The 23,373-nt window shown below is 43.5% G+C and overlaps 2 protein-coding genes and 1 long non-coding RNA gene across 9 annotated transcripts; 1 reads left to right on the forward strand and 2 right to left on the reverse strand.

Moving 5' to 3' along the window:
- Positions 1 to 450: 450 nt before the first annotated feature.
- LOC122160841 (coagulation factor XIII B chain-like) lies at positions 451 to 9,881 on the reverse strand. Of its 3 annotated transcripts, none has more exons than XM_042819763.1 (12): positions 9,572 to 9,881; positions 8,415 to 8,615; positions 7,780 to 7,965; positions 7,182 to 7,358; positions 6,888 to 7,064; positions 5,049 to 5,228; positions 4,687 to 4,776; positions 3,877 to 4,059; positions 3,215 to 3,418; positions 2,536 to 2,718; positions 1,982 to 2,193; positions 451 to 943 (listed from the first exon to the last, which is right to left on the reverse strand). In XM_042819763.1, exons 1-11 carry the CDS (start codon positions 9,651 to 9,653, stop codon positions 1,982 to 1,984), a joined length of 1,875 nt encoding a protein of 624 aa, XP_042675697.1. In that variant the 5' UTR covers positions 9,654 to 9,881; the 3' UTR covers positions 451 to 943. The 3 variants fall into 3 exon arrangements, with proteins under 3 accessions (XP_042675697.1, XP_042675696.1, XP_042675698.1); XM_042819762.1 differs by lacking the exon at positions 451 to 943 and adding an exon at positions 1,003 to 1,155 and having other exon boundaries at positions 9,572 to 9,880; XM_042819764.1 differs by lacking the exons at positions 451 to 943; positions 4,687 to 4,776 and adding an exon at positions 1,003 to 1,155.
- A 2,368-nt stretch (positions 9,882 to 12,249) lies between these two features.
- On the forward strand, positions 12,250 to 21,803 carry LOC122160542. Of its 5 annotated transcripts, none has more exons than XR_006168857.1 (5): positions 12,250 to 12,303; positions 14,457 to 14,641; positions 18,642 to 19,520; positions 19,644 to 19,740; positions 20,190 to 21,803. It is a non-coding gene; the product is annotated as an uncharacterized LOC122160542 (long non-coding RNA). The 5 variants fall into 5 exon arrangements; XR_006168860.1 differs by having other exon boundaries at positions 18,642 to 18,775; positions 19,413 to 19,740; XR_006168859.1 differs by having other exon boundaries at positions 18,642 to 18,775; positions 19,420 to 19,740.
- LOC122160540 lies at positions 18,384 to 22,259 on the reverse strand. Its single transcript, XM_042819141.1, has 11 exons — positions 22,185 to 22,259; positions 22,022 to 22,062; positions 21,609 to 21,671; positions 21,256 to 21,348; positions 21,052 to 21,181; positions 20,691 to 20,956; positions 20,382 to 20,436; positions 20,155 to 20,257; positions 19,638 to 19,698; positions 19,064 to 19,141; positions 18,384 to 18,828 (listed from the first exon to the last, which is right to left on the reverse strand). Exons 5-11 carry the CDS (start codon positions 21,062 to 21,064, stop codon positions 18,796 to 18,798), a joined length of 609 nt encoding a protein of 202 aa, XP_042675075.1. The 5' UTR covers positions 21,065 to 21,181; positions 21,256 to 21,348; positions 21,609 to 21,671; positions 22,022 to 22,062; positions 22,185 to 22,259; the 3' UTR covers positions 18,384 to 18,795.
- Positions 22,260 to 23,373: the final 1,114 nt, after the last annotated feature.

A 23,373-nucleotide genomic window follows, 5' to 3' on the forward strand; every position in this document is an offset into this window, starting at 1 on the left:
ACCCAATTCTCCTACTCAGGACCTGAGCTTCCATGTTATTTGGTGGAAAGGCAAGATGCTGGGATGCAAGTGACTAACTGGGATTTCTGGATGTAGTTAGGCACAACTCCTTCAGTCCAGGTCCTGAAATGAGACCTGCCATCCTTTTCATTTTTTGGTGAGCTTGCGTTGCTGTCCTGATGGATCTGATACGCTTGCACTTTATTTATTTTTTTGGTAATTGATCCAATGGTGACATATTGCAGCTGATGGATAGGAACAGCTAGTGTGTTTATGTGGCATTGGTGCACTGCTCGCTGGGGAGCATTTTTACTGCCTTTCTTGATAGAGCTTCATAGAAGATACGCTCTTCATTTTTCTTGAAGTTCACTTTTCTAAGAATTTTTTGAAAGGTAGTGTGCACAGCACACGCAGCTCGGTGCGGCAAGGGATGATTCTTTGACCTTGAGATGCCTTCAGTACAGAGAGATTTTTATTTAACTTCACCGAATTCATTCAGCCAAGCTCATGAAAATTAACCAACGCAATATGCTGCATTTGTGTACTGTTAATGGAGTCTCACAGTCTCGGTATTCAAGAGGGGTATAAACATGAGTTGAGTTCTAAGAAAATAGAGCAAGTAAGTAGTGCCTGATTTTCCTGTTGTTGCTTTTGCTGATGAGGGAAATTACAGGACAGCTAAAACCTTGCTTTAGTCACCAAATAATTGGACATGATTTCTTGGGATAAGATCTCAAGGGAACAAAGGCCTGCTGACTCCCCTTGCACAGACAGGTCTTTTGTTGCAGGAACTTGGAGAAGAGGGAATCTTTCAGCTGAAGACTGGGATGAATCAATGCTGAAGGTCCAATAGAACAGTAGGGCTCCAGGGTAGGGTGCAAGTACCCCTGCACAAGATAAATCCATTGAGAGTAGCAAGAAGCTATTAAAGCTTCTGTTTAGACTATCAAAAAAAAAAAAAAAAGAAAAAGAAAAGGAAAAGGAAAAGAAAAAGAGAAGAAATTGAGCTTTAATGCCATTTAATGTACAGATTTGACAGCGGTGATCTCACTCAGTTACTCTGTTAGAGGACCACGGATCATATAAGGCAGGGAAGTGTCCTGGGGGAAGAGCTGGTGCTCCATATTGCGGAGGGGTTCCATTTAGCTGTCTGGACTGTGGGAATGAGAGAGATAGACAGTGTATTTTAAACGTTCATATTGAGAAGAAGTGCATGTTGGGCTTGTTTGTTTGTTTGTTTATCAACGTTGATGAAGCCTCTTGTTTCAAAACCTTATCCAGATGACAGGAAAAGCACTGCCAGTACTTTCAGTGCAAAGCGATAGGCTACTGCAGCGCATTATTATTTACTTTATGTGCTCATCTTCGCAGCCTTACAAAATGGCATTCATCTGCCATGTATTGTTACTAAAGGGGATCTCTTCCTCCCCCCTGGCTTCAGCCAGAGCTGAAGATCTGGTAGAAAAACAAATGCATAACGTTGAATGCAATGACAGCAACAGAATGAGAAGAAATCTTGGCAATATGTGAGCAACATTAATAATAGTAACCAGTATTATGAAAACAGTCCTAGTGAAAATGCAGCGATAAGCTGAATACAGTGATATACAATTCATCACCTGTACTGCCTACACAAAGTAACTAAAATCCAAGTTCCACAAACACAAATACTCCTTTTGACATTCTCTTGTGTACAGATGCATTGGCAGAAGCAATATAAGCCTCATAGAATTCTTCTTCCTAACATTTGCACACACGGTCTGTTAATATTGCATTGTACTGCTGTATACTCAGTCCTCAGTCTATAGAACATTTTCTCATTTCCCTCTCTTTTCGACTCAGATTCAACAATGCCACTGAACACTCCTTTCTCAAAGTCAACTGTAGTCATCTTGAAGGTAGGAGGCCACCTTAATCAACACTAGATAAAGAACACATACATACATATCTTTCCAATACATTTTTTTAAAGTCATACTTACCTATTCTCTCCTTTCAACACATCTTGGATACACTAGCTGTCCTCTCTTGCACTGCACTTGAAATAAAGTCGCACCAGATTCTGCTCCAACATGATTCTGTTTGCAGTAAAATCCGACATAATCTCCATGATAAAAGTAAACTTGGCTCTCATAAAAACTTTCCAGCAGCACGTTATTTTTTTCCATCTCATTCTTTGACAAAGTGCACGGCTCTAACGAATAGAGATATATTCAGTGTTAAGAAAGCAATTATTTTTGAAATCAGATTATTGTGACTAGAGTTGATGCTCAAAAGGCAGGTTATTCCCCATTCTCTTAAGATATTATACATGAAATCACTGTATTTTTGGACACAGCTGGCACGTAAGATGTACTTAAAAAAAGCTTGCTTCTATTAAAACAGGCCATTCCTCTCTAACTGAAAAATGCAGTTGAGATCTTAATAATGTTCCAGCTGATAACACTCAAAATCTATAAATACTGAGCATCAATCTATAAATGGTTCACATCTAACAACCAGAAATAAATGCTCATATATATCTTCTTGTGCCTACCTATACAAAGTGGTGGTGAAGTCCACCGGCCTTCGGAACAATAAATTCTTTCAGATCCTTGCAAGAAGTAATAATCAGAGCAACTATACTGAACTGAAGAGCCATTGTCATATTGGGTCAGAGGCGGGAGAGTAAGAGCTCCATTTGCAATAGACGGTGGAGAGTCACATTTTTCCGTGGGAACTGGAATAATGTCAAAAATCTTTGTGAAAAATTCAGCTACCAAAGAAACTAACAAGTCAGCAGCTTTAAATTGCTGTCAGCACTACATAAATATCAACCCAGTTTATTCTCAATACTTCTACATTACGTCTCAAATCGGAATGAAATCTGAGTTCTTTCTAAACCATGAGAAACCCCTTGTATGCGGTTCAGTGTTTACAGCTGTCTTTCTACAGCAGAGCTTTCACTTCCCTCAGCTTGAAGAACAGCTCCTCCCTCCCTTCTATTGCCTTCCCACCAGAGGAAGGCATATTGTTTTTATTATGCTTGTATATATTTAACAACTATATTCAACACAAATTTAACAATTTATCTGTATTGGGTAAAGATATCAGTCAGATACTAAACTTTTATTACTATTTATAATACTTTCTAGGCCTGTACTGCTGAAGCAAAAGTTTCTGAATAGGTCTGAGATTGATGAAATCAAAAAGACAAATGGAAAGGACGGTTTTACCTTGCAAAACACATTTGGGGTATTTCAGCCTTCCACGGTCACACCAAGTTCTCCCAGGGGATGGCATGGTAGCATGGGGAAATTTGTATCCTCGCTTACATTCAAACTCAATGAGATCACCGTGTAGGAAGACGAATTCTTCCTGTCTCCATTTCAACTCTATATTGTTACTATTCATATCAGTTACATTAAGAATGCATGGATCTAGGAAATAAAAACAATCAAGCGATTTCTTAACTCCTTTTTGTAGGAGTTGGGAAAAAAAAAGGAAATAAACCCATGGTACTAAAATATTTTGGAATTCTGTGAGAAATAACATTTTGAATATATTAAAAAAAGGAAAAGAATACAAAAGTAAAGAAATGGACCAAAGTAACAAAACTAATATGCAAAAAAAAAAAAACCAAAACAACTCAGAACAGTAATTCCCAGAAAACACAAACTTCTGATACGTTTTCTACAAATATTTTTAAACATCTGGCACGCTTCATTTTGAAATAAATAACTAAATCTTAGACACGTTATTTATTTGCGTTATCACAGTAGATTAAAAACCTAAAGTAAATACCTTTTAACAATGGATCCTAGTGGAAAAATGATCATTTTTTTTACAGGAAGGAAAGAAGGATACATCTATTGTATTTTTTTCCTGCAAGGCTTACCCAAGCAAGTAGGCCGTTCTGTCCAGTTTCCTTGTTCGCAGTAAACAGTACTGGGTCCATCCAAAAAATGGTAACGCTGGCAACTGTATTCTACTGAGCTGCCATTTTTGTAACTTGGTAATAAAGGGCCAAGGAGAACACCATTTTTAATCACAGGTGGAGAGGTACAGTTTTGCTGTGTTTCTAATACAAGGTAAGAAGATACGTAATTAAATCTTTAAAATGATGTCAGCACTGTGAAGTATTTGAATAGCTATGGAGTTTGATCCAAAATTTGCATACAAATAAAGTGTCTGACAAGGTCCACAATTCCCCTACTGAAGTGCAGGCAATTTTTATTCATTCTACACTTCTCATCTATGTCCATTCTTAACTCCTGCTGGTTTACAGTCGGTACGGACTAGCTGTTTGGGTGTGCTGAGACCGTCTTGATTTGTTGCTTGAAATGTTAAACCCACATGGAGTTCAAAATAAACCTCGGTGAACTGTTAAATAGGATCAGCAAAATACTCCTGAATTTGCACATTCAGACAATAGAAACAGAAGCAATGCAAAGTGATTGCAGTTAAATGCTAATGCATGTAAAAAAAATTACATATACAGCACTGAAATATCGTTTTAGTTCACAGTCTCTGGAAATAAGAATGTTCTTTCCTTCAGGCATACTGCTAAAACAACACACAAAGAATACGCAAACATCCTCAAGAGTAAGGAATGGTAGAGTAGCAAAAGAGTAATAAGGTTAGTCATAAAATACCTGTAACAGTACTAGAGAGCATTGGATTTCTTATTAAATAGAAAAGCACCTACTCATTTCTTTACTGTGATATGTTTTGCTTGCCCTTATCAATGCATCTGCCTCGAATGCTGGTGTCTCAGATTCCCTTTTATCCATAGATCCTAAAATCACAGCAGAAACTTAGAACTGGATTCCTTGAAAATAATTCATTTTCAATTATTAACAAACAAACAACAACAACAAAACAAAACAAAAACAGAAAAAAAAACACTAAGAAATAATCTAGCTCATCCTCTCTTAATGTGCAGCACTTAAACTCTCAAGCATTTATCAGAGGAGGACAAATAGCTTTGAAGGTATGGAAACTGTGACTATTAAGAACATTAAGATACTGTTTAAGAATTATTTCTCTTCAGCTGCCAGAGGTACTAACCCATACAGATAGGAGGTGACGTCCATTTTCCTTTTTCACACTGGATTTCCCCAGATCCTCTTATTTCATATTCACTCTGACACTGTATACGAACTCTGTCACCATTGCGATATGTTCTCCTAACTGCGACAGTATGGGCGTGAGGAGGCAGTGGTGGTGGAGGACATTTATTTCTTACATCTGAAAATAAAAAGCGCATTCTTTTTCCCACTAAGCAAACCTGTAAGCAGAGCAATTCATTTAACCATATAGTGTGCGAGTCTATGTTTTTAGAAGGCATTTCTGGTTAACCAGAGGAACCTCTTAGCTTCACAGCTCATTTTCTAAAATGAAGATTTACAACAAAAATGGGATTTTACTTTCAGCAAATATAAAAGAGAGGTATTATGATATTGCACTGTTATAAACAAACTAGTAATCTCTTGTGTACTCAGTAAAATGTCCTTTCAAAGTATGCAGGTAACAGAGATTTTCCACACCCTCCATTAATACAGTACTTAACACAGCCGATGTAGCAATTCTAATACTACACAAGCAGTGAAAGCAGTGACTCATTTCCTATCCTCACATGAAGTTTGTAATCAGTATTGCCTCAAAACTAGATTTAGGCCACATTTTCATTTCTTCTGAGCACTGCTCTTTCTTTGCGCTCACCCAGGAAACAGTTCTGAACAAATGCAGGGCTGAGGAATGTACTAAGATGTCATTTTTTTGAGAGAGATTTTATTGCATTTTAAACCCAAGCATAACTGCTAGGAAAGGAACATAAATTTCATTTTTGTACCAATCACATTACTTTCTACAAGATCGGCTACGAAGGAGTACTGTGCTCAGCTTTGGGCTCCTCACTACAAGAAGGATACTGAGTAAATGGAAAGCTGGTACAGAGACTGGGAAACAAGACATATGAGAAATGGCTGATGGAATTGGGGTTGTTTTCTGGAGAAGAGGAGGCTGAGGGGATACCTCATCACTCTGTACAACCACCTGAGAGCAGGCTACAGCAAAGACATTGTCCGTTTCTCTTCTCATGTGACAAGTGATAGAAAGTGAGAGAACAGCCTCGAGTTGCAGAAGAGGAGGTTTATATTGCACATCAAGAATAATTTCTTCATGGAAAGAGCAGTTAGGTTTTAGAAGACACTGCACCAGGGACGTGGTGGAGTCACAGCCCCTGGAGGTATTTGAGAGATGTGTGGGTGTGCTGCTTAGGGACACGGATGGACATGTAGCGTTAGGTGAACGGTTGGACTCAACGATCTTAAGGGTCTTTCTTCCAACCTAAATGATTCAAAAACATCAATTTTATTTAAAAATGCACTTAAGACAGTAGTGGGGTATTTTGGGTTTTTTTGTTTGTTTGTTTGTTTTTTTAAGGAGACATACTTATATATTCTTTCTTCCTCAAGCATCAGACAGAAATGCTGTAAAATAACTGTTCTTAGTACCTCGAGAGGCATGCTCTCATCTCAGGAAGCCATGCTCGAATAATTCTTCAAATAATCTGAACGCAGTTTACCTTGAACTCTAAGGCTGAGCAGCTTCCCCTCTATTGCTTCTTCCTGCTTTTCCAAGAAACAACACATGAAGAAGCAGCAGGTAACAGTACCCTCTCGATTGTTAGATTCCACCTAGAACAGGCGGAAGCAGCTTAATTCCAATCGCCATTTCCTCTTCCCCACCATTTAGGCTTCGTGCTCTTCTGCTAACGCTTTATTTCTACTCAGGTTGTAAAACTGGTACAAGAGCTTATTTTTATTTTGTGTTCATAAAGAAGGCATTTCATTTCATGAAAGCGCGGGAGAATTTTACATATCACAAATGTAAAAATAAGGGTACCTTCACACACTGGAGGATCTGGATACCATCCAAAGTAATAACATTGAATCAGGTCAAATTCACGAAAAGAATAATTTTCCTCACAGAAAAAATGAACAACATCTCCTTCTTCATAGATTTTCTTCGCAGGATAGAAACCTCCATGTTCTATTACACCCAAGGAGGGGCAGGTTTTTTCTAGGGAGAAAACATAAAAAACTTTTTTATCCCAACAGTTTAAAAAACATAAATTTTTTATTCAGTTGTAGGCTGTGTCACATTTCAAAAAGAATTCATTTCAAGTCCACTACGTACTCGAGCAGTTTGGAGTAAGGGACCATCCATGAGTGAGACAAACTGCTTCTTCAGTAGTGTTTCCTCCTGCAGTGTGGTATCCCTCATCGCATGTATATAGCAGCACTTGATTCACTCGGAGCTCTCGCTGGGTCGTTAGGTAGTTGCCATGATGTAACTCGGGTACTTGGCATGACTCTTAAATGAATAAGACGTGTAATATTGCCGTGGGTTTTTTTTTTCCCTGTAAGCTTACTTATCTAAAATTTCCCTTTAAAGTGATTGTATCTGAGGCAGTCTTTGGAAATAATGAACAATTAAAAACGCAACAGTTTACATAGGTTTTCTAGCGTTCATTTGGGTGCAAAGTTTGGACAGAAATGGGTTTATTTGAAACAAAATTATCTCACCTATACCGATTCCACAATTTTATCTATACCAATTCACAAAACAAGCAGCGTGAAACATCTGACAACTTCATCGTATGAGGTACAGCCGGGAACTTACTTCAAGAATATTCAAATAACCTAACAAAGGCAGTTTGACCTTACAGGTACGGGAAAGACAGCAGAATTTTATAAACATATATGAAATAAAAAGGAGAGAAACACAATCCTACCAACTTTCTTAATACAGCTTGCCTGGGAAGACCATCCATCTGATTGACATTGTACTGTATCTTCAGTGCCACCGCTGGGAGTGTGGTAACCTTGATTACATTTGTATTGTAATTTCTCATGTATTTTGAAGTACGTTTCTGTACCGTAAAAAATGCCATGTTCCAGAAGAGGCTTATTACATTTTTCTAAATGAAAAGAGACGGTTTGGTTAGGAATAAATAACTAAGGTAATATTGTCTCTGATGGGCAAGAAAGTGGGGTTTTTAAATAATCTCCATCTCATTTCATTTTCTCGTTTTACCGAAAAGCTACTGCGATCATTGAACAGACAGTAGTACCACGGAATATGTCAATCTGGAGCTAAGGAGGTTCAGATGTCAATTATTCTTCCCCGGTTAAGTTATGCTAGGCAGCTTTCTTGAAATTCTTAAAAAGCATATGTGGTAAGAGTCCTTAGAACATACATTAGTGTTAAACAGTTCAACGTATGAATATACATAGCGGACTTCACCTCGACCTAACTTAGGCATTTTTATCTCTACTATTCTGCACCTTTTGTCCCCATAATACTTAGGAAACTGAGCTAAAATAGTTTTCTGCTAGAGGCAGTAATGAAATGAAGAAGCGAGCTCACTGTAGCATTGTGGCACTGGAGACCATCCTTTTGCTGTACAAATTATTCTTCCGTCTTGAGTCCCGGTTTCAGTTGTATAACCAGCCACACAAGAATAGGAAAGGCTTTTTCCTTTACGCGTAGGGAAATAGTAATCTTTGAAGCTGTAATAATATGGGGCAATCCTTCCATTTTCTACATGTGGCAAATCACAGAGTTTATCTGCAAAGACATAACACGTGTATTGCTCACTAAAAATCTCACCCCATCTAAGAACGTATTTGTTTAAAAACAGTTGGAGTGATTCAGGGTTACAAAGGGAACGAAACACTACTTACAAGGTGCAAGCTGTGTATTTGCAGTCACTGTTAAATGAAAATAGTATTATTCTAAAGTTATCATACTTACTATGCGTTTTTACTAAATCTCATCCTTGGCATGAAGAGTCTTACAACACGCACTGAAATTACAATACATCGAAAATATATCTGACTACGTTCTTTAGGTTCACAGAAATGCAATCAGTGGAATGAAACGAGCACCTTCTACTGAAAAACCATTCTGATGCACAGACCGAAGTGAAATGGAAACAGCGTCAAGAATTAGCTATGCAATAGCTGCTCATTCAGCACGACAAACCAACAGGAGGTAACACAGAAGACGACTCGCTGAAGGAAGGGCGGTTAAGAACAGAAGTCGCAGTTCAAGCAGGACGCATTCTAGACAGACCCAGGAATTTCAAACGGTACTGAAAACAGGGATAGGAAATGTGAAACACCACCCAAGGCTAACCTCTGCAGGCACCATTTAACTTCTGCTCTTGTGCTTGATGGTTAGCCAGAACAGCCCAATTACTGAGACATGCCAGCGTACATAATGTCTAGGAGGGCAAATTTCCATTCGTATAATGCCCCAAAGTAGCTCAGATACATTTCCCGAGGAAACTTTTCTGAATAGAAAGCTGGATCTTTCCCTTATACAGCATCAACGTGTGAATCTGTAGCTCTGACAAGCAGCAACAACCGATCCACGATTATCGGCCATCTCGCAACAGAACAGTATTTAAAAAGCAGTCTTCATTCTTAGTCAAGATACGAAAGACACCCTGCCTTAGAAACCTAAACTGCACGTTCTACGTTCAATGCATATTAATCAGCAAAAGAATTTGGTGTTTTTACCTTCTACAAAGAGTTTGCCTGAATTCATCATAACTAGGAAGAAAAGACAGCTTTTAAATCTCATCTTCATTACCGTCCCCATCAATAGTTTCCATCATCTGCAAAAACTCCCCGACTATCACTTCTGTAAATGATTAACTGAATTTTCAGTGCTACTCACAAACGCTGTAATGCCCAGAGTGGTTTGTAACTCAAGTTACTTCCCCGAAAACTTTAATTTTGTTTTAATTCTCCACAAACCACAAATAGACGTGCAGAACTCTGCTCCCACTGGACATGCTGTATATCAGTAAATGGGACTGAACTTGTTATATAACAGTTAAACTAGGCGACAAACCGAATGGAAAAATTTTAACCAGTTGAACACTGTTCCCATTAGAACCGCTTGAATTCCAGGTTTAAAGGGCATTCTGTTATCAGCTTATTATTTACCTTGGCTGCAGCAAGAAGAAATAAAAAATTCCCTCCCACACACTCCTTTGCATTCTATCTGTAATTCATTCTGGAGGCCCTAATATTTATGAGAACATAACCACATAGCCTCTGCTCTTTCCTGTCCTTATGTTCCATAGCATAGCCATCCACCTTTCTTTCAAGCAAAGAAAAATGGAACAACACTGTTGTCCAAAGAAGTTAGATTAAATTAGTTAGATTAAATGAGTTGTTTTTACAGGCGTTCTGTACTGTTTGTTGAAAGCAGACGAATGAGCCTCGACTTTAAGCTGTTAGGAACAAGGGTGTGCAAAAGCGTTCCCTTCTTTTTCTTATTCCTTTTGGGGAAGATCTCATGCATTTTAGAGGCTGAATTAATCTATTGATTTAAAAAGTAGCACTTTTTCAAGGGAAAAAAAAAGAGGAGCTATCAATTGGGTGAGCAGTTGCAACGAGCGTTCCTGTTCCTAATCTGAAAAGGCAGCTTTCACCTTTCTCCTCAAAGGTCATATAATTCATTTAATTTTCGATACAATTCCTTAGCTTGTCTGAGCTAGAAGTGTTTCACAGATGTGTGTGGAGCTGTGCTGGGCTCACACTGAGGACGTCGTCCTTTTCTTTAAATAAACCATTAGAATAATATGTTGGTTTAAAATACGTCACAAAGCCATTATTAATGTTATTAAAGGCTGGATGTGTTTTTAGGATGTGTTTGATCACTGTTGTCCTACTGTATGAATTACAGAATCACAGAATCATTCAAAATAGAATGCATAGAATCAATCAAATGAGCAACTGTCTGTGTCGATTTTCTGTTTGTACATTTTTTTGTTTTTGAGCAGACCAAAATCCAACAGTGTCTCACAACGCAGGAACAGAGTTCAGAACGGAACTATTAGTCACTGTTACTTTTCTGTCGTTCTTTCCATCACTCTCTTCAATGAGGTAACGGCGACTTTTTGTGTGTGTGTGTGTGGATTTAGTATTACATTATCATTTTTCATTTATTATAATATAAAATTAATACAGCTTATACCCGCTGAGTTTTTTCTTCAGGTACTCAGAGATCTTATCACATTAACCATCTTCCAATTCGGTTGTCAAAAGAAAGCACTGCTAGGTTCTGGTTGTTCACGCTGGCAACACGCCTTTGTGTTGTTCCAGGTTCCTTTTTGCATTCCATCCCACACAAGAGTTCCCAAGCCTGGGGAGGAAGCAGTACCACCATCAGGACTCCGGAACTGTGTCTAGAGCATTTCTAAAGTATTTGAGGCAGAGTAGAAACTTCCTCATCTTAAAGACTCCACGTATGTTACGTAATGTGGTCAGAAGACTTACATGATACATGTATGTTAGTTTGCTTTTGAAATCTCTAATGAATCATTTCCTTTCTCTTAATGCTACGTTTTCCTGTTGTTATGAGGTTCGTGAACAGGAAGGAGGAGCAAGACACAAATATTTTGTTGCAATTCTTTGAGATTTAGGGCTTGTTTAGTTTTTTTTACCTTTTGCTCAACCTTCGCTGTCATTGTGGACAACGTGTTCGACCTGATTCGGGTCTGATGTTCGGCTCCTAATAGCTCGGGGTAAGATGGCAAGTAAATCCAAGGACAGTCTCATTTCAGTGTAAATGCTTTTACTTGTCTTGGAGACCAAACAGTACCAGTGCACCAGCATGAGTTTTTGCTGTATGATTCCGGTCTCCTTTGTAATTACCACCGCGGTTTACTCGGGACCACGTCCTAGGGGAGCCCATCTTTGCGGAGCAGCCCGCGGGACTGGGGCCACGTGCTGGGTGTGACTGACGGGTGGGTGCGGTACACGAAGGGCACTTACATTACATTTCGGGTAGCTCCCTAGATCGCCTGGCGGCAGATCGCCCGGTGGCCTTCCGCTGTCCCTGAGCAGGACACGGTTTAGTCTGTCACGTTCTCGGTCACGGGCGCCTTTGCATAAACCGCTTGTGCGAGCATGCTGCGCGAGCCTCGCCGCTGCCGCGTGCCCTACCTGCGGGGAGGAGCGCCGGACCGGGAGAAAAGGACGACGCTGCGAGACTCAAAAGCCGAAATACTTCATTTAAATTACAAAGGAACAAAAAGAACGCGCAGATGACCCGCCCTTCACACGCGCCCGCCGCCAGCCCGTTCCCGCCGCGGAGCAGCCCCTCAGGCACGCGCACGGCTACGGGGCGCGCTCGGCGCTGCGGCCGCTCGGAGTCGCGCGAGGGGCGGCGCCTCGCAGTTGCCGGGAGCGGCGCCGCGAGCCGGGCAGGAGAGCGTGGCAGCGTCCCGTACGGCCCGGTAAGCACCGCGGGGGAGCTGGGGGGTGGCTGCTGTTTCTCGACTTGTCTTGAAGCGTGGAAAATAACCGTTTGGAAGCTTCCGAGCGCGTGGGGGATTTCACGTGGCCCTTGCGTTGTTATTGCTCGCGCTGAAGCTGGAGCAGCCGCAAGCCTTATTTCAAAGGAATGAGACCCTGCATTCAGTCTTCGCCTTAAACGCTAGGCCTGACGCTGTTTGAGTCGAAATATATTATTCCTACCGCTTTGGGAAATTTATCTGACGCTTGATTTTCTTATTTGAGTAACCAAAGGCATGGAGCAGTTTCCCTGCCGGTAAGGCTCAGTGGCTTCATTACATTAGGAAAACGTAGCAAACCAGAGGGCGCTTTAAGCATTCACCAGAGCTATGTATGTTTCCCAGGCGAAACTGACCAGCGACCTCCTTATTCCCTCCTTGTCCTGTATCGTTTCTGAGTCGTGAGAGATTTTTACAATGAATGAGTACTTAGGGGGAAATAGTAATATTTTGTTCTGTTACTTGCTGAAAGTAATAGTTCGACCTTTTGTGTGTGGCAGATCCCTGTGGTAGCATTTCTTTATCATTCTGCTTTCTAAACATGAAGGGCACAAAATGAGATCCCAAGTAGCCTAACGTAAGCTTTGAAAGCTGCTCGACTTTGTTAATCTCCTTGATTTGGCCTTGGAGAAGAACTGCTTGCACTCCAGAATGGCAGAATACCTGAAGTACCCCGCAGACATTGGTGTGGCTGGGTTCCGGATCGACGCTGCCAAGCGTATGTAGCCAGGGCATGCGAAGGCAATTGTAGATGAGCTGAAAGATCTAAATACTGAATGGTTTTCTGCAGGAGCCAAGCCTTTCATTTATCAGGAGGCAATCTTTTTATTTTCTTGAGTTGACTTGACATGCATATTTTTACAGGGACACTCAGTTCTCAGCATACGCTCAGTCCTCCAACTTAAAGCAGCATTTTGCTTCGGGTAGTGCCGAGCACCCTGCAGCCTTGATATGAAATGCTGTCGAGATTCAGTAATTGTAACTTGAATATCTAATGTGACTGCGAGTGTTCACTGAAACGAAAAATGCCTCAGTTTTTTGGGCCTCGTGGCACTCATCCACCTGGAAATTTCATTTGGGATGCAATTTGCGGCATTGAAGTAAACATAAAAATTCCGTAGACTTTAAAAAGATAAGAATTCAGACTCTGATTTTGAAATTCGAAATGTCTAAATGGTAACGGGAGGTATAAATGATGATGATGGTCTGAAACTGCATAGCCAGTATGACGCGGACACTCCCAATTTTTTTTTAACATGTTCGAGTCACCAATCCTACAAGGACCTAAAAGAAAGATAGCAGTCTACGGAAGCTGAAGATGCTCCATACATTTTATCAAAAGTGTGCAACCTATAAGATCTAATGTCAATAGTAAGATGTTCTTTAGCTGCATTAGCTAAGCAAGAAATGAGCTCGACCGCGATTCTGTGCGCTGAAATCAGAGGCAGTGATAAAACATTATGTCTAATGTGGGGAAAGATACCAGCCTATCAGCGACAAGATCTGCAGTCGATCAGACAATGAAAAGGAGTTCAGAGTCAAGGTGACCAGAAGCAGCAGTGTTGGAGTAAGCGTCTGGAAAATCTGTAATTGATACACTGAGGTGTAGAGAAAAAACTAAGTCACAGCCTGAAGCAGTAATCGAGCACCTGGTGCTCAGCAGGGCAGATTCAGGGGTGCTCAGGTGCAAGCAATGCAGCTGAGAGGCCTGCAGGGGTGGAGCCAGGATCCACCCCTTCCCAGACCTCATTTAAGGGCCAGCAGGGGAGGTGAGGGCATCACTTTCCAGAGATTCCTGCCTGCCTGAGCTCTTCTAAAGCTGAGCAGCTCCCTTCCTTTCTGTGTCTGCTGCATTTGAGTTCATTCTTATCTGCTTTAACCAAAGACTTTGCCACCCTGCTATTATCACCCTATTCTAGCCTTACAAAAGGGCAGTTTCAGTGGAGGGCAGTTACTGCTCCTATTCTCAAAGCAGGATGAAATGGAGCATAAAGGGAGAGGGATGAAAGGTCAAAGTAACAGCGGTGCGTTAAAGCTCAGGCAGTTACTTCGACAGCATCACAGCACCCAGTGAAAGGCAATCACTGCTTTTTCAGGTTTGTATTTATGTGGATGCCATTGTCAAGCACAAGTGGGATCTGCGGCAGCTCAGGCACCTGCGGGAGCTGTCAACACAGGGAACAGAGGGTTTCCCACTGCGCCTTACTCTGCCTGGGATTTCGGTGGTGGCAAAGGTCATCCTGGAAGTGCAGACACTGAAAATCATGGGAACACGTATCAGGTAACTTTTTGTGGTAGCATTTTGATTTTTTTGTTTGTTTTTATTGTTTGTATTGTGTAAAGATTAGAGTAAAGCCAAAGAACGGGAGTAGTTCATTGCGGGTTGAACGCTTAGTCACCTCACGTGCTGCAGTGGACATTGTAGGCTTCCCTTCTGGAAAAGCACCCGTGCTGCACAGTACTGTAGGTACTGGGAAATCACCGACCCTCTCCACGTGTTTACTGTAGGCTTGTGAAGGAGAGCTGGCTTGAACCGACTGAGCCCAAGCCTCTCGGTCTGTCAGCGAGCTCTTTTTTACAGCTTATAAAATCAGTTGTTCTTAGTAAGGAGATGCACAGAAATTTGAGAGCAGTGCAGGATACTCCCCTGGTTGTGTCAGTCCATTTGGATGTGGCACAGGTGATGGTTCTTCATCGAGGTTACAGCTCTGCATTCATCTGCTTTGCTGTGATGTTCTTCCAGTCACCGGGGACTTGCCTGACAGCCCTGGCTTATCTAATATGCTGGAGAGTAGCACAGCAGTTGCATCAGGCAGTCCCCTCAGGACCCTGGGGTGCATATTATCGTGCTTCATGGACCTGTAGGCATTCAGTCTCTTCAGGTGGGCTTGGACTCGCTCTTCTCTTACGGCTGGAGGGATTAGGTCCCCCCTTCACCAGCCAGAGGTTTAGGGACCTGAGAGATACAGAAAGGCTGACTGCCATCCAAGATTGAGGCAAAGGACTCGCTGAGCACCTCAGCCTTCCTTACGTCTGTCGTTGCCTTTTCTCCCTTCTCGCTTATCAGAGGGAGTACGCTTCCCTTGGCTTTTGTCTTTCTGACACAAAGAAATTGCTTTTTGTTAAGTCTCCTGCCATGTTCAGTTTCATGTGCCTGTCAGTTTACTCATCTCCGCCCATCTGGAAAGCATCCGTGTATTCTTTCCAGGTTACACGTCCCTGTTTCCTCAGCCTGTTCATTTTGTTTTCCTTCTTTTGCCTTGTTTTTTCCCCAGAAGGTGATTGCTCTGTCACACCCTGGTCTTGTGCCCCCTCTGCTTGCTGTCTAGCGCAGGGGCTGGAGAACTCTAGCACTCTCAGAAAGGCATCCTTAAAGAGTTCCTCTTATGCTTCTTTCTATCTCAGCATTTGCTAATCTATATGTATTTTTTGTCTTCCACACATGGTCTGCTGTATTATTTTCTGTAGTAATTTCATAGCCTCCTCAGCGTGAGGTAACTGAAAGCTCTGAAACATATCCAGTGTTGCAGAAATGGAACCCGTCTGAAGTAACGCTGCTGGGCTGGCATTATTCCTTCTTGGTGTGGGGAAAAAAAGAGCCAAGGAGTGTTAGAATTTTGTTTTTTTGGTAGATTTCATAATGAAGGGGCTTTTAATATCAGAACTCAGTTTCTACTTAGGTGGTATTGCTGTTGTTTATTGTATTTAGGATTCTATGTGTGTACTGGATTTAAGAACAATTGCTCAGAGGAGCAGTTCTCTCCTTATGGGAGAATCTTTCATTCCCTGTGAAGTCTTGACAGATAAGTGCGGTGGTACCTGGTCCCTCTGCGGCCACTTCTGCCAGGCTTTGCACTTGTAGGGACTCAGTTTGTACTTAATCACCTCATTGAGATTAAGGACACTTCAGAGGGTAAGATTTGTCCTCCAAAGGTGAACGCTTTGTCCACTTGGTTGAAATTCCTATAAGTTACTGGGAAGGTAGATGAGGTATTCTTCTAGACAGGGGAAAAATGTAGATCTGACTGTCTTTAGCTTGATAGAGAACTAAGCTGATACGGTAAGTCAGCATTTGGAAAGCCCCATTCAGAGTGCTCGCTTCAGTCTCCTTGCCTTTTGCGAAACTGGAGGAGAGAGGCAGAGGTTTGCTTTCGACACAGAGACAAAAGGAACGTGTACAAGTGAGTGAGTTTTAGCACAGCGGTGAAACATGTTTATTTCCTTTCTTTGCTCAGCAGATTCAATTTTTAGCTCCCCCCATTCTGTAGTTGGCCAGTTGCCCGTTCATGAAGTTATCTGGGGGCCACAGAGAATGATGCGAATAGAATGTTAAGTTCTGCCCCTGTAGGATATACACCTGGAATCACAATTAGAGCAGTCTGTGGAAGACAGAAAATACTGGCAATCTGAGGGGCTTTACACCTCACAGAGAACTTAATCACTTCAACACAGGGCTTCTGAATTTGAAATTAAAAGAGCTCAAATGTTCTGCAAAAGCATGTGGGAAAGCAAAGAGCTGAAACATCTCTTCTTTCCCCGGGTGGTTATTTAATTGTTAGCAATGCACTCTGTTCTTAAAAGCTAACATTCTACAGAGTTACTGTTAGCAATAAATGCTGCCTGGAGAACACGGTAATTGCTTTGCAAAGTGAAGAAAGCACGTGGGGCATTGTGATGGCACAATGATGTCATTAAACAGCCACTTATCTGAGCGCATGGTTACTTCCAACATCATGGGAGAGCATCAGTCTAATTCTAAGACATTTAATAGGGAAAAAAATTTATTCTCACGATGCCTGGAAAATCTTAAAGATAAATCCACCTTTCTAAAAACTTCTGGAATTCTTGACAGGCTTTGGAGGCAGTTTGTTTTTAAGTACACAGTAATTAAATGCCTTTCACAAGATAGATTACGGCCCTGTCTTGGAATTGCTCAAAGTGGGCCTGCAGTTTTTATATGCAAAACCTCAGATTTGACATCCTAACTCACCGTAAATAACTGAGATGAGGGTTCAGCAAGTCACACAAGGACTTCATGCATGCACTTATCTCCTTGATCACTTGATTTTATTAAACTCCAGTTAAAAACAAAATTATGTAACAGCATGCCAGCCTGGCTTTCACCCCAGCAGTTCCATCCGCCAGGCTCATTCTTTTTTCCTCAGGAGTCATTAGGCCCATTCTTGTGCTTTTTTGCTAGGCTCACAGAGCTTACGGGATCTTGTCTCTTAGAAACATAGTTGGAAGGGTAAGCACTTCCACCTGACTTATCTGAGGTTAGTGTGCCTAAGTAGTATGAATAGCTCATAGCATAAACAGTAAGTTTTTTGAGACCCCCTCTGAAACCTTGCTCTTTTCTTCCTTCTACCACTGGTTTTTGTCACATCAAGTACTTTAGAACCTGCAAACCAAAGTTAGTGAAGTCAAAGCAACGTACATTGTTACTGTAGTTTATTTTTGTTTTTAAAAAAAACATAGTTTGACATGTATCATACAGGCTTACAGGGAGGGATTTATCTTTTCAGCACAGCAACCTGAGTCAATGCATAAGCGAGTTTACCGTGTACAATTACAACACTGAAATATGGTAAGTGAAGAAGGTTGGAGTTTTATCATGCACTGTGTGAGTGGAAATCAGTGCTATGTATAAACAAAAAAGGAACAAGGACCCACTCTTTGTCCCAGAGCCCACATAAATTTAAGATTAGGGCTCCTGTTTGATTTTTCCGTAAGAGTTAATCCAAAAAAGAAAACCTTTTCTACTATTCACCAATGGAGGAATGCACATATACAGAGAGCCTGGACCAACATTTAATGCAATGGCAGAATCCAAACGCAGTTCCATTTCTTCTTGTAAAAAGGTAAATGTGGAATAGGACAATGTTGTTTGCATTAGAGTTTGGACTCAGTATGGGATGAAGGTTTGCAGAAGCTAACTTACTAAGATTTGACACAAAGGCCTTCACCAAGAAACATTAGTTGGAGTTACCTAGCAAGAAACCAGATAAGTTTCAGTGAGCTGATTTTATAGAAAGGAAACAAGGTTTTATTGCAAGACACTCAATGCCACTCTATTTTTGAGACAGCACACCTGCCTTCAAGCTCAGTAAGACTCTACCAAATTTGAGAAACACTGATATTCTGAAATTCAGCTGTAACAATACAAACACTGGAAACATACTTATGATTGCAGTCAGCAAGTAAAGCAAGTCTGATGAATTGTGGCTTTGAAGTAGATAAGTAGAATTTGTAATCAAGTCTTGCTTTTGAATCTTTTACAGAACACTCAAGTGGCCAATTGCAAGAGAGGGACTTTTTCCTCCCCTTTCCTGTTCCCCGTGATTAATAAGCTAACATATGTGGCAAGGGAATAAGGCAGGAGCACATGAAGAGCAGGTACATCCCTTTCTTTGTGGTAAGTGAAGATTTTTTCAGTTACGTTGAAGACAGGCAGGTACCTACTTCACCCTAAAAAAAAAAAAAATAAATAAAAAAATTCAGCTAGTTCAGTCTAATCGTTCCATTTTATTCTTTGGCGTGCTCATGGCTACGTGTACCACAGAGCACTTCTGCCTTAGTCAGAACAGTCTTTATAAAAAAAGTAACCGTACTGAGCTAATCATTCCTCTGCAAAATTGATGCATCACTTGCTTCCCACCCCACAGAAGTAAACATGGTTGCTACCAGTATCTTTGGGACATACCTTGAAATGCAAACAGAGTCGGTTACAAGTCCTCCTACACAGTTTTGCTTCAGCAAGGTGATAAAGTGAAAGGCAGGTCTACAAAAGAGCCTATTTTACTAATATAATTTTAAAACATACCATTTAAGTTGCACCAAATTGAGTTAGTAGGTAGGCATGTTGAGGCATTGCCTTAAATACAAGCGAAGTAAAGCCCTATCCCCACAAGGAGATAGTTCTCTGCATTTCTATGAAAGTAAAAGCTAAGCATTTTCATTTGTTAGTTTCCTATTACACTTTCTCCCCCCATTAGTAATTGGCAAAGGTCACCAAGAGCACCAATGTTACTCCTTTTTGACTGTCTGTTGAGGTTGCAGGTACTGCAAAACAGCTCTAGCACATACAGGACACATACTTGGATGGACACTCACCACAGGAACATTTCACCTCCAGCTGCTTACCCAAGCCCTTTCAGAAGGTAAAACCCTTTACACTCTGTAGTGCACATTAAGTGACTGCACAGAGCAACTTAAGCCCCAGACAAAGGCTTCATTAAACACACTTTACCCAAGAGGTAAAGTGAACTGTACTTTACCTTTAGGCAGAACACAGGGCCAAGAAGAGCTGGCTTCGCTAGCTTCCACCTCTCTTCCAGCCTAGAAGGATCATTACCACACAGGAGCCACTCCAGCACCCAGGTAGGGTATCCCCCCACACCCCCCCTCAGGGGGAGCCCCACCAGCCAGGGGGGCTCTTCCATGCAGGGTGAACCACCACAAAAAAAAAAAAAAAAAAAAAAAACAACAAACAAACTCAGTAACAACTCACCATCACTTCACAGAAAAATAAGCAAAACTACTACAGCCACAAAAAAGTAAACCAAGTGAAGACCACAAATAAGCCACCACAAACAAAGAGCAAATAAACCAAGTGACACAGACCACAACTCAGGTCCACCTTAACCTCACTGGCCAATAAACCACACTGATACAAAATTACAATCTGCACCTCCAGAGAAACCGCAACTTATATCAGCGCTCAAAGAATCCAGTGGGGGGGGTGCTACAGCTAACACACAACCTACAGGGCACGCAGCAACACCCAAGGCTTACCTCTCAGGACAGCTTCTCTGCTTCCACCTCTGCAGCTTCACAAGAGCCCAGCTACCAACCAAGGATGTTGAATATCCTCCCAGAACACCAGCTGCACCAGGACCTGAAGAAAAAAAGAGCTCTGCAGTGTTGGAACTCACCAAGGCAGACAACAGGTTGCCCCAGTACAGGAAATAGAACTAGGGACTCCAGATTCCCCACACAGGAGGACAGGCAGAACTTCTCACCTCTCCCTCCGTCAATTCCATCCCTCCAGGAGAGCACCTGCCACACACCACCAGGCTGAAAGGAAAGCACAGTGAAGCTTCGTGTCAAGCAAGGACCCAAACAGAAGGGGCTTTTGTCTGTTAGCACCCAGTCCTACCCTTCAATTCCATCCCAGGAATACAGGTCAGACACAAAAGGACACAACTCACTTCAGTCCATCCCTCCATAGCACCCTTCTCCAGCCCTAAACATGCAGGAAGGGCACCAAGGGGCCACCCAGGTGGGAGGCCCCACACCAAGGCAGACAGCACTCAGGTTTGAAGGCTCACATCTTTCATTCCAACGCTGAAGAAACCGCTCGCATATTCAGGCCAATCGCCAGCAAAAACGGCTTCACTGCTGCCCTCACCCCACAGCAAGATCAGAACCAGAGCTGTAGGACTGAAAAGGGCTCTCCGGAGATCACCGTACTCCCAGAGAAGGATGCTAGGCAGTCGTTGATCTCTCATCTGTTCCTCAGAAAGAAGACGCTCCCGCACCCCCATCGTCTTCACCGCTCTCTGCCAGACTCCGCAAACGTCCTGTCTTCCTCGACCTGCAGAGTCCAGAAGCAGATACGGCCCCGCCGGGGCACGTGGAACAAGGACGGTCCCCTCCCTCGCCCTGCCGCCCGCGTTCCTTTTAACTCACCCCAGGATAACATCGGCCACGAGGCGCGCGGCCCGCCCGCAGTACCTCTCACCCGCCGGGAACGCACAGTCTTCTTCGGGTGCCGCGCCTGTCATACGGTTCTTCCCCGCAGCGGTGAGGCCAACTCCAGCTGCGTGAAGAAGGTCTTACCGACTTTCTCGTCCCGCTCTGTAACGGACGCCCCTAGGACGTTTGCCGCATTACCCGCTGCCGAGCGCTCCTCCGCTCGCCCCCGGGCTTCCTCGCGTGAACCGCCGCGTCTGTCTGTCCTGAAAAGAACATCGCCAGCCACACGAGCTGCCGCGAATGGTATTCCTGAAGTTACACGTAACTGGGGGAGAGGAAGGAGTGCACGCACGGCCCCGTCCTACTCGCTGCTAACACCGGACGCGGGATGTGCTGAAGTGCCCTCGAAACCCTCTGCGGGGACCGCGGCGGCCCAGTGCCGATCCTTCTAAAAGGCTGTGCGAGAGCCCGGCAACGGCCCCGTGCCGAGCCTAAGAAATTGAGGTAGCCGAACAGCTGCGCTACGCAAAACCCGAGCGCAGAGCGCTTACCTGGCACCCCGAGCGCTCGCCGGATCGGGCCGACAAGAGGCTCCGCCGCGGCCCTCGCTCCGCCTGCGAAAACGTAAACTTAAGTGTTAGCAGCCCTTCGCGTCGCGTGTCACCCTCACCAGCACAAAGGCTGGAACAGTACGGCCCCGTCCCGCTCGCTCCCGCCGATGACGGCGGAAGGAACCGAAGCGACCGCCCAAAAACCCGACGCGGCTGAGAGCGCCGCGTCGGGACTCGAGGAAGCGAGCGGCGGCACCTCCCGAAGGTGCGATGGAAACCGGACGGCGACGGTACTCCGGCTCTGAAAAGCTGGCAGAGCCCGGCGGCAGTCCTACGCCGGCCCCAAAAACAGCGTTAAGGGCAGCCGGACGGTTCGCCGCCTCCCTCGTCTCGCTACCTCCGGAACTGCTCACCGGGTCGGGCTGATCCTCAATGCGCGCGGTCTCGCTGCAACCTGAAACAAAACAACAGAGAACGTTATGTAGAATCCCAACGTTTCCTTCTAAAAGCAGCCCCTCGCGTAGCACGAGGGGGGGAGTAGCTCTCCCCCCCCCCCGCAGTACGAGGGAACGGAACCTGCTCTCGCTCCAACCCTCGTGGCGGAGGATCTCCGCGAAGCTCCTCGTGCCTCCCAGCCGACTCCGGCGGAGCTTAAGAGGCTTTGCGGCGGGCTCCGCCCCCGAGCTCCCGACGAGACGCGGCTGTGCGCTGGCGGGCGCGGCCCCGCGGCGCCTGGCGCTCGTTAGCGAGGCTGGGTTTCGTTAGGGCCGGCCCGGGGCTCTGACGGCTCGACACGTGCGTTCCAGATCTGAATCACGGACTTAATTTGTGCTTCAAATTGCAGTTTGTTACGCGCTTCTCCTCGCCTCGTTGTTGGGTTTGTTAATAAGTTCAGTAGTTGTACCTAATTCAAACGGCTCGCTTGGAATTTGACGTGAATGACGTGACAGAATGACGCTCCGCAGAACGCCCCGGCCGTGACGGTTTGCGCTCCGGTTTCTCTCGCCCCTCGTCCACAATAAATGGCAGTGGAAATAAGGGACCGGCAACGTGACCGGTGGCCGCATGGGTTAGCGAAAACAATTGCGGGCTGGTGGATTAGAAAGGGAGCGTTGCAAACAGTTCTGTGCTGCACTGCTCCGAGTTACGTTCCCGTGTCCTATAAATCGGCAGGATGACTTTCTGTGAGATTTTAGCTATCTCCAGTAATGGACACAAGCGCTACGAAAAGGCTTCAGTGATGAAGTTCACCTTATGTAGCAGTTTCATTCTTACGTTAAACCCCAAGAGTGGGACTTTGTTCATTTGTATTATTTATATTTGCAGAACTGCAGATGTTTTCACTGCACACTGTTATAGATGTATTTTCACAGCCAACAGCGACGTTGTGCCATGAGCGAGGTGAGAGATCTCGCTGAGTCTGTGCGATATGTTGCGACGTGCTCTGGGAGAAGGAGCAGGGTTCGGTGACGGGTCATCTTGCAGCTGTGCAAAAGGCTTCAATTTACTCAAATGTTATAAGGGAATTGCCCTGGGAGACAAAAAGCATCGTAGCACAGGGCTTACAACTATTTGTGTGAGTAAACAACACAACAAACTTCGTTGAACTAGCTGCAGTACGCTGTGAGAAGACCTGGTATTTCTTAGAGAGAGCCCTTTGCTGGACTCAAGATGCACCTCGCATCTCTTTTCTAACGGTCAGATTGTAAGAAGATAGGAGGAATGGAACTCTGAGTTACGATTAACGCATGCCGAGGGTGAGTCA

This window comes from Centrocercus urophasianus, unplaced genomic scaffold, assembly GCF_019232065.1.
Source record: "Centrocercus urophasianus isolate 14NV4802_14NV808 unplaced genomic scaffold, USGS_Curo_1.0 seq_18, whole genome shotgun sequence".
NCBI lineage: Eukaryota > Metazoa > Chordata > Aves > Galliformes > Phasianidae > Centrocercus > Centrocercus urophasianus.

Coding starts and splice junctions, on each gene's coding strand:
- LOC122160841 (XM_042819763.1), bottom strand. CDS start 9,653: ATGGGGACGGTAATGAAGATGAGATTTAAAAGCTGTCTTTTCTTCCTA. Junction 7,966..8,414: donor TCCAGTGCCACAATGCTACA/GTGAGCTCGCTT, acceptor CTTTTCATTTAG/AAAAATGTAATAAGCCTCTT. Junction 7,359..7,779: donor AAGCTGTATTAAGAAAGTTG/GTAGGATTGTGT, acceptor TATTCATTTAAG/AGTCATGCCAAGTACCCGAG.
- LOC122160540 (XM_042819141.1), bottom strand. Junction 20,437..20,690: donor TCAGCGTTGGAATGAAAGAT/GTGAGCCTTCAA, acceptor CTTTCCTTTCAG/CCTGGTGGTGTGTGGCAGGT. Junction 19,142..19,637: donor GCCCTGTGTTCTGCCTAAAG/GTAAAGTACAGT, acceptor GCTCTTTTGTAG/ACCTGCCTTTCACTTTATCA.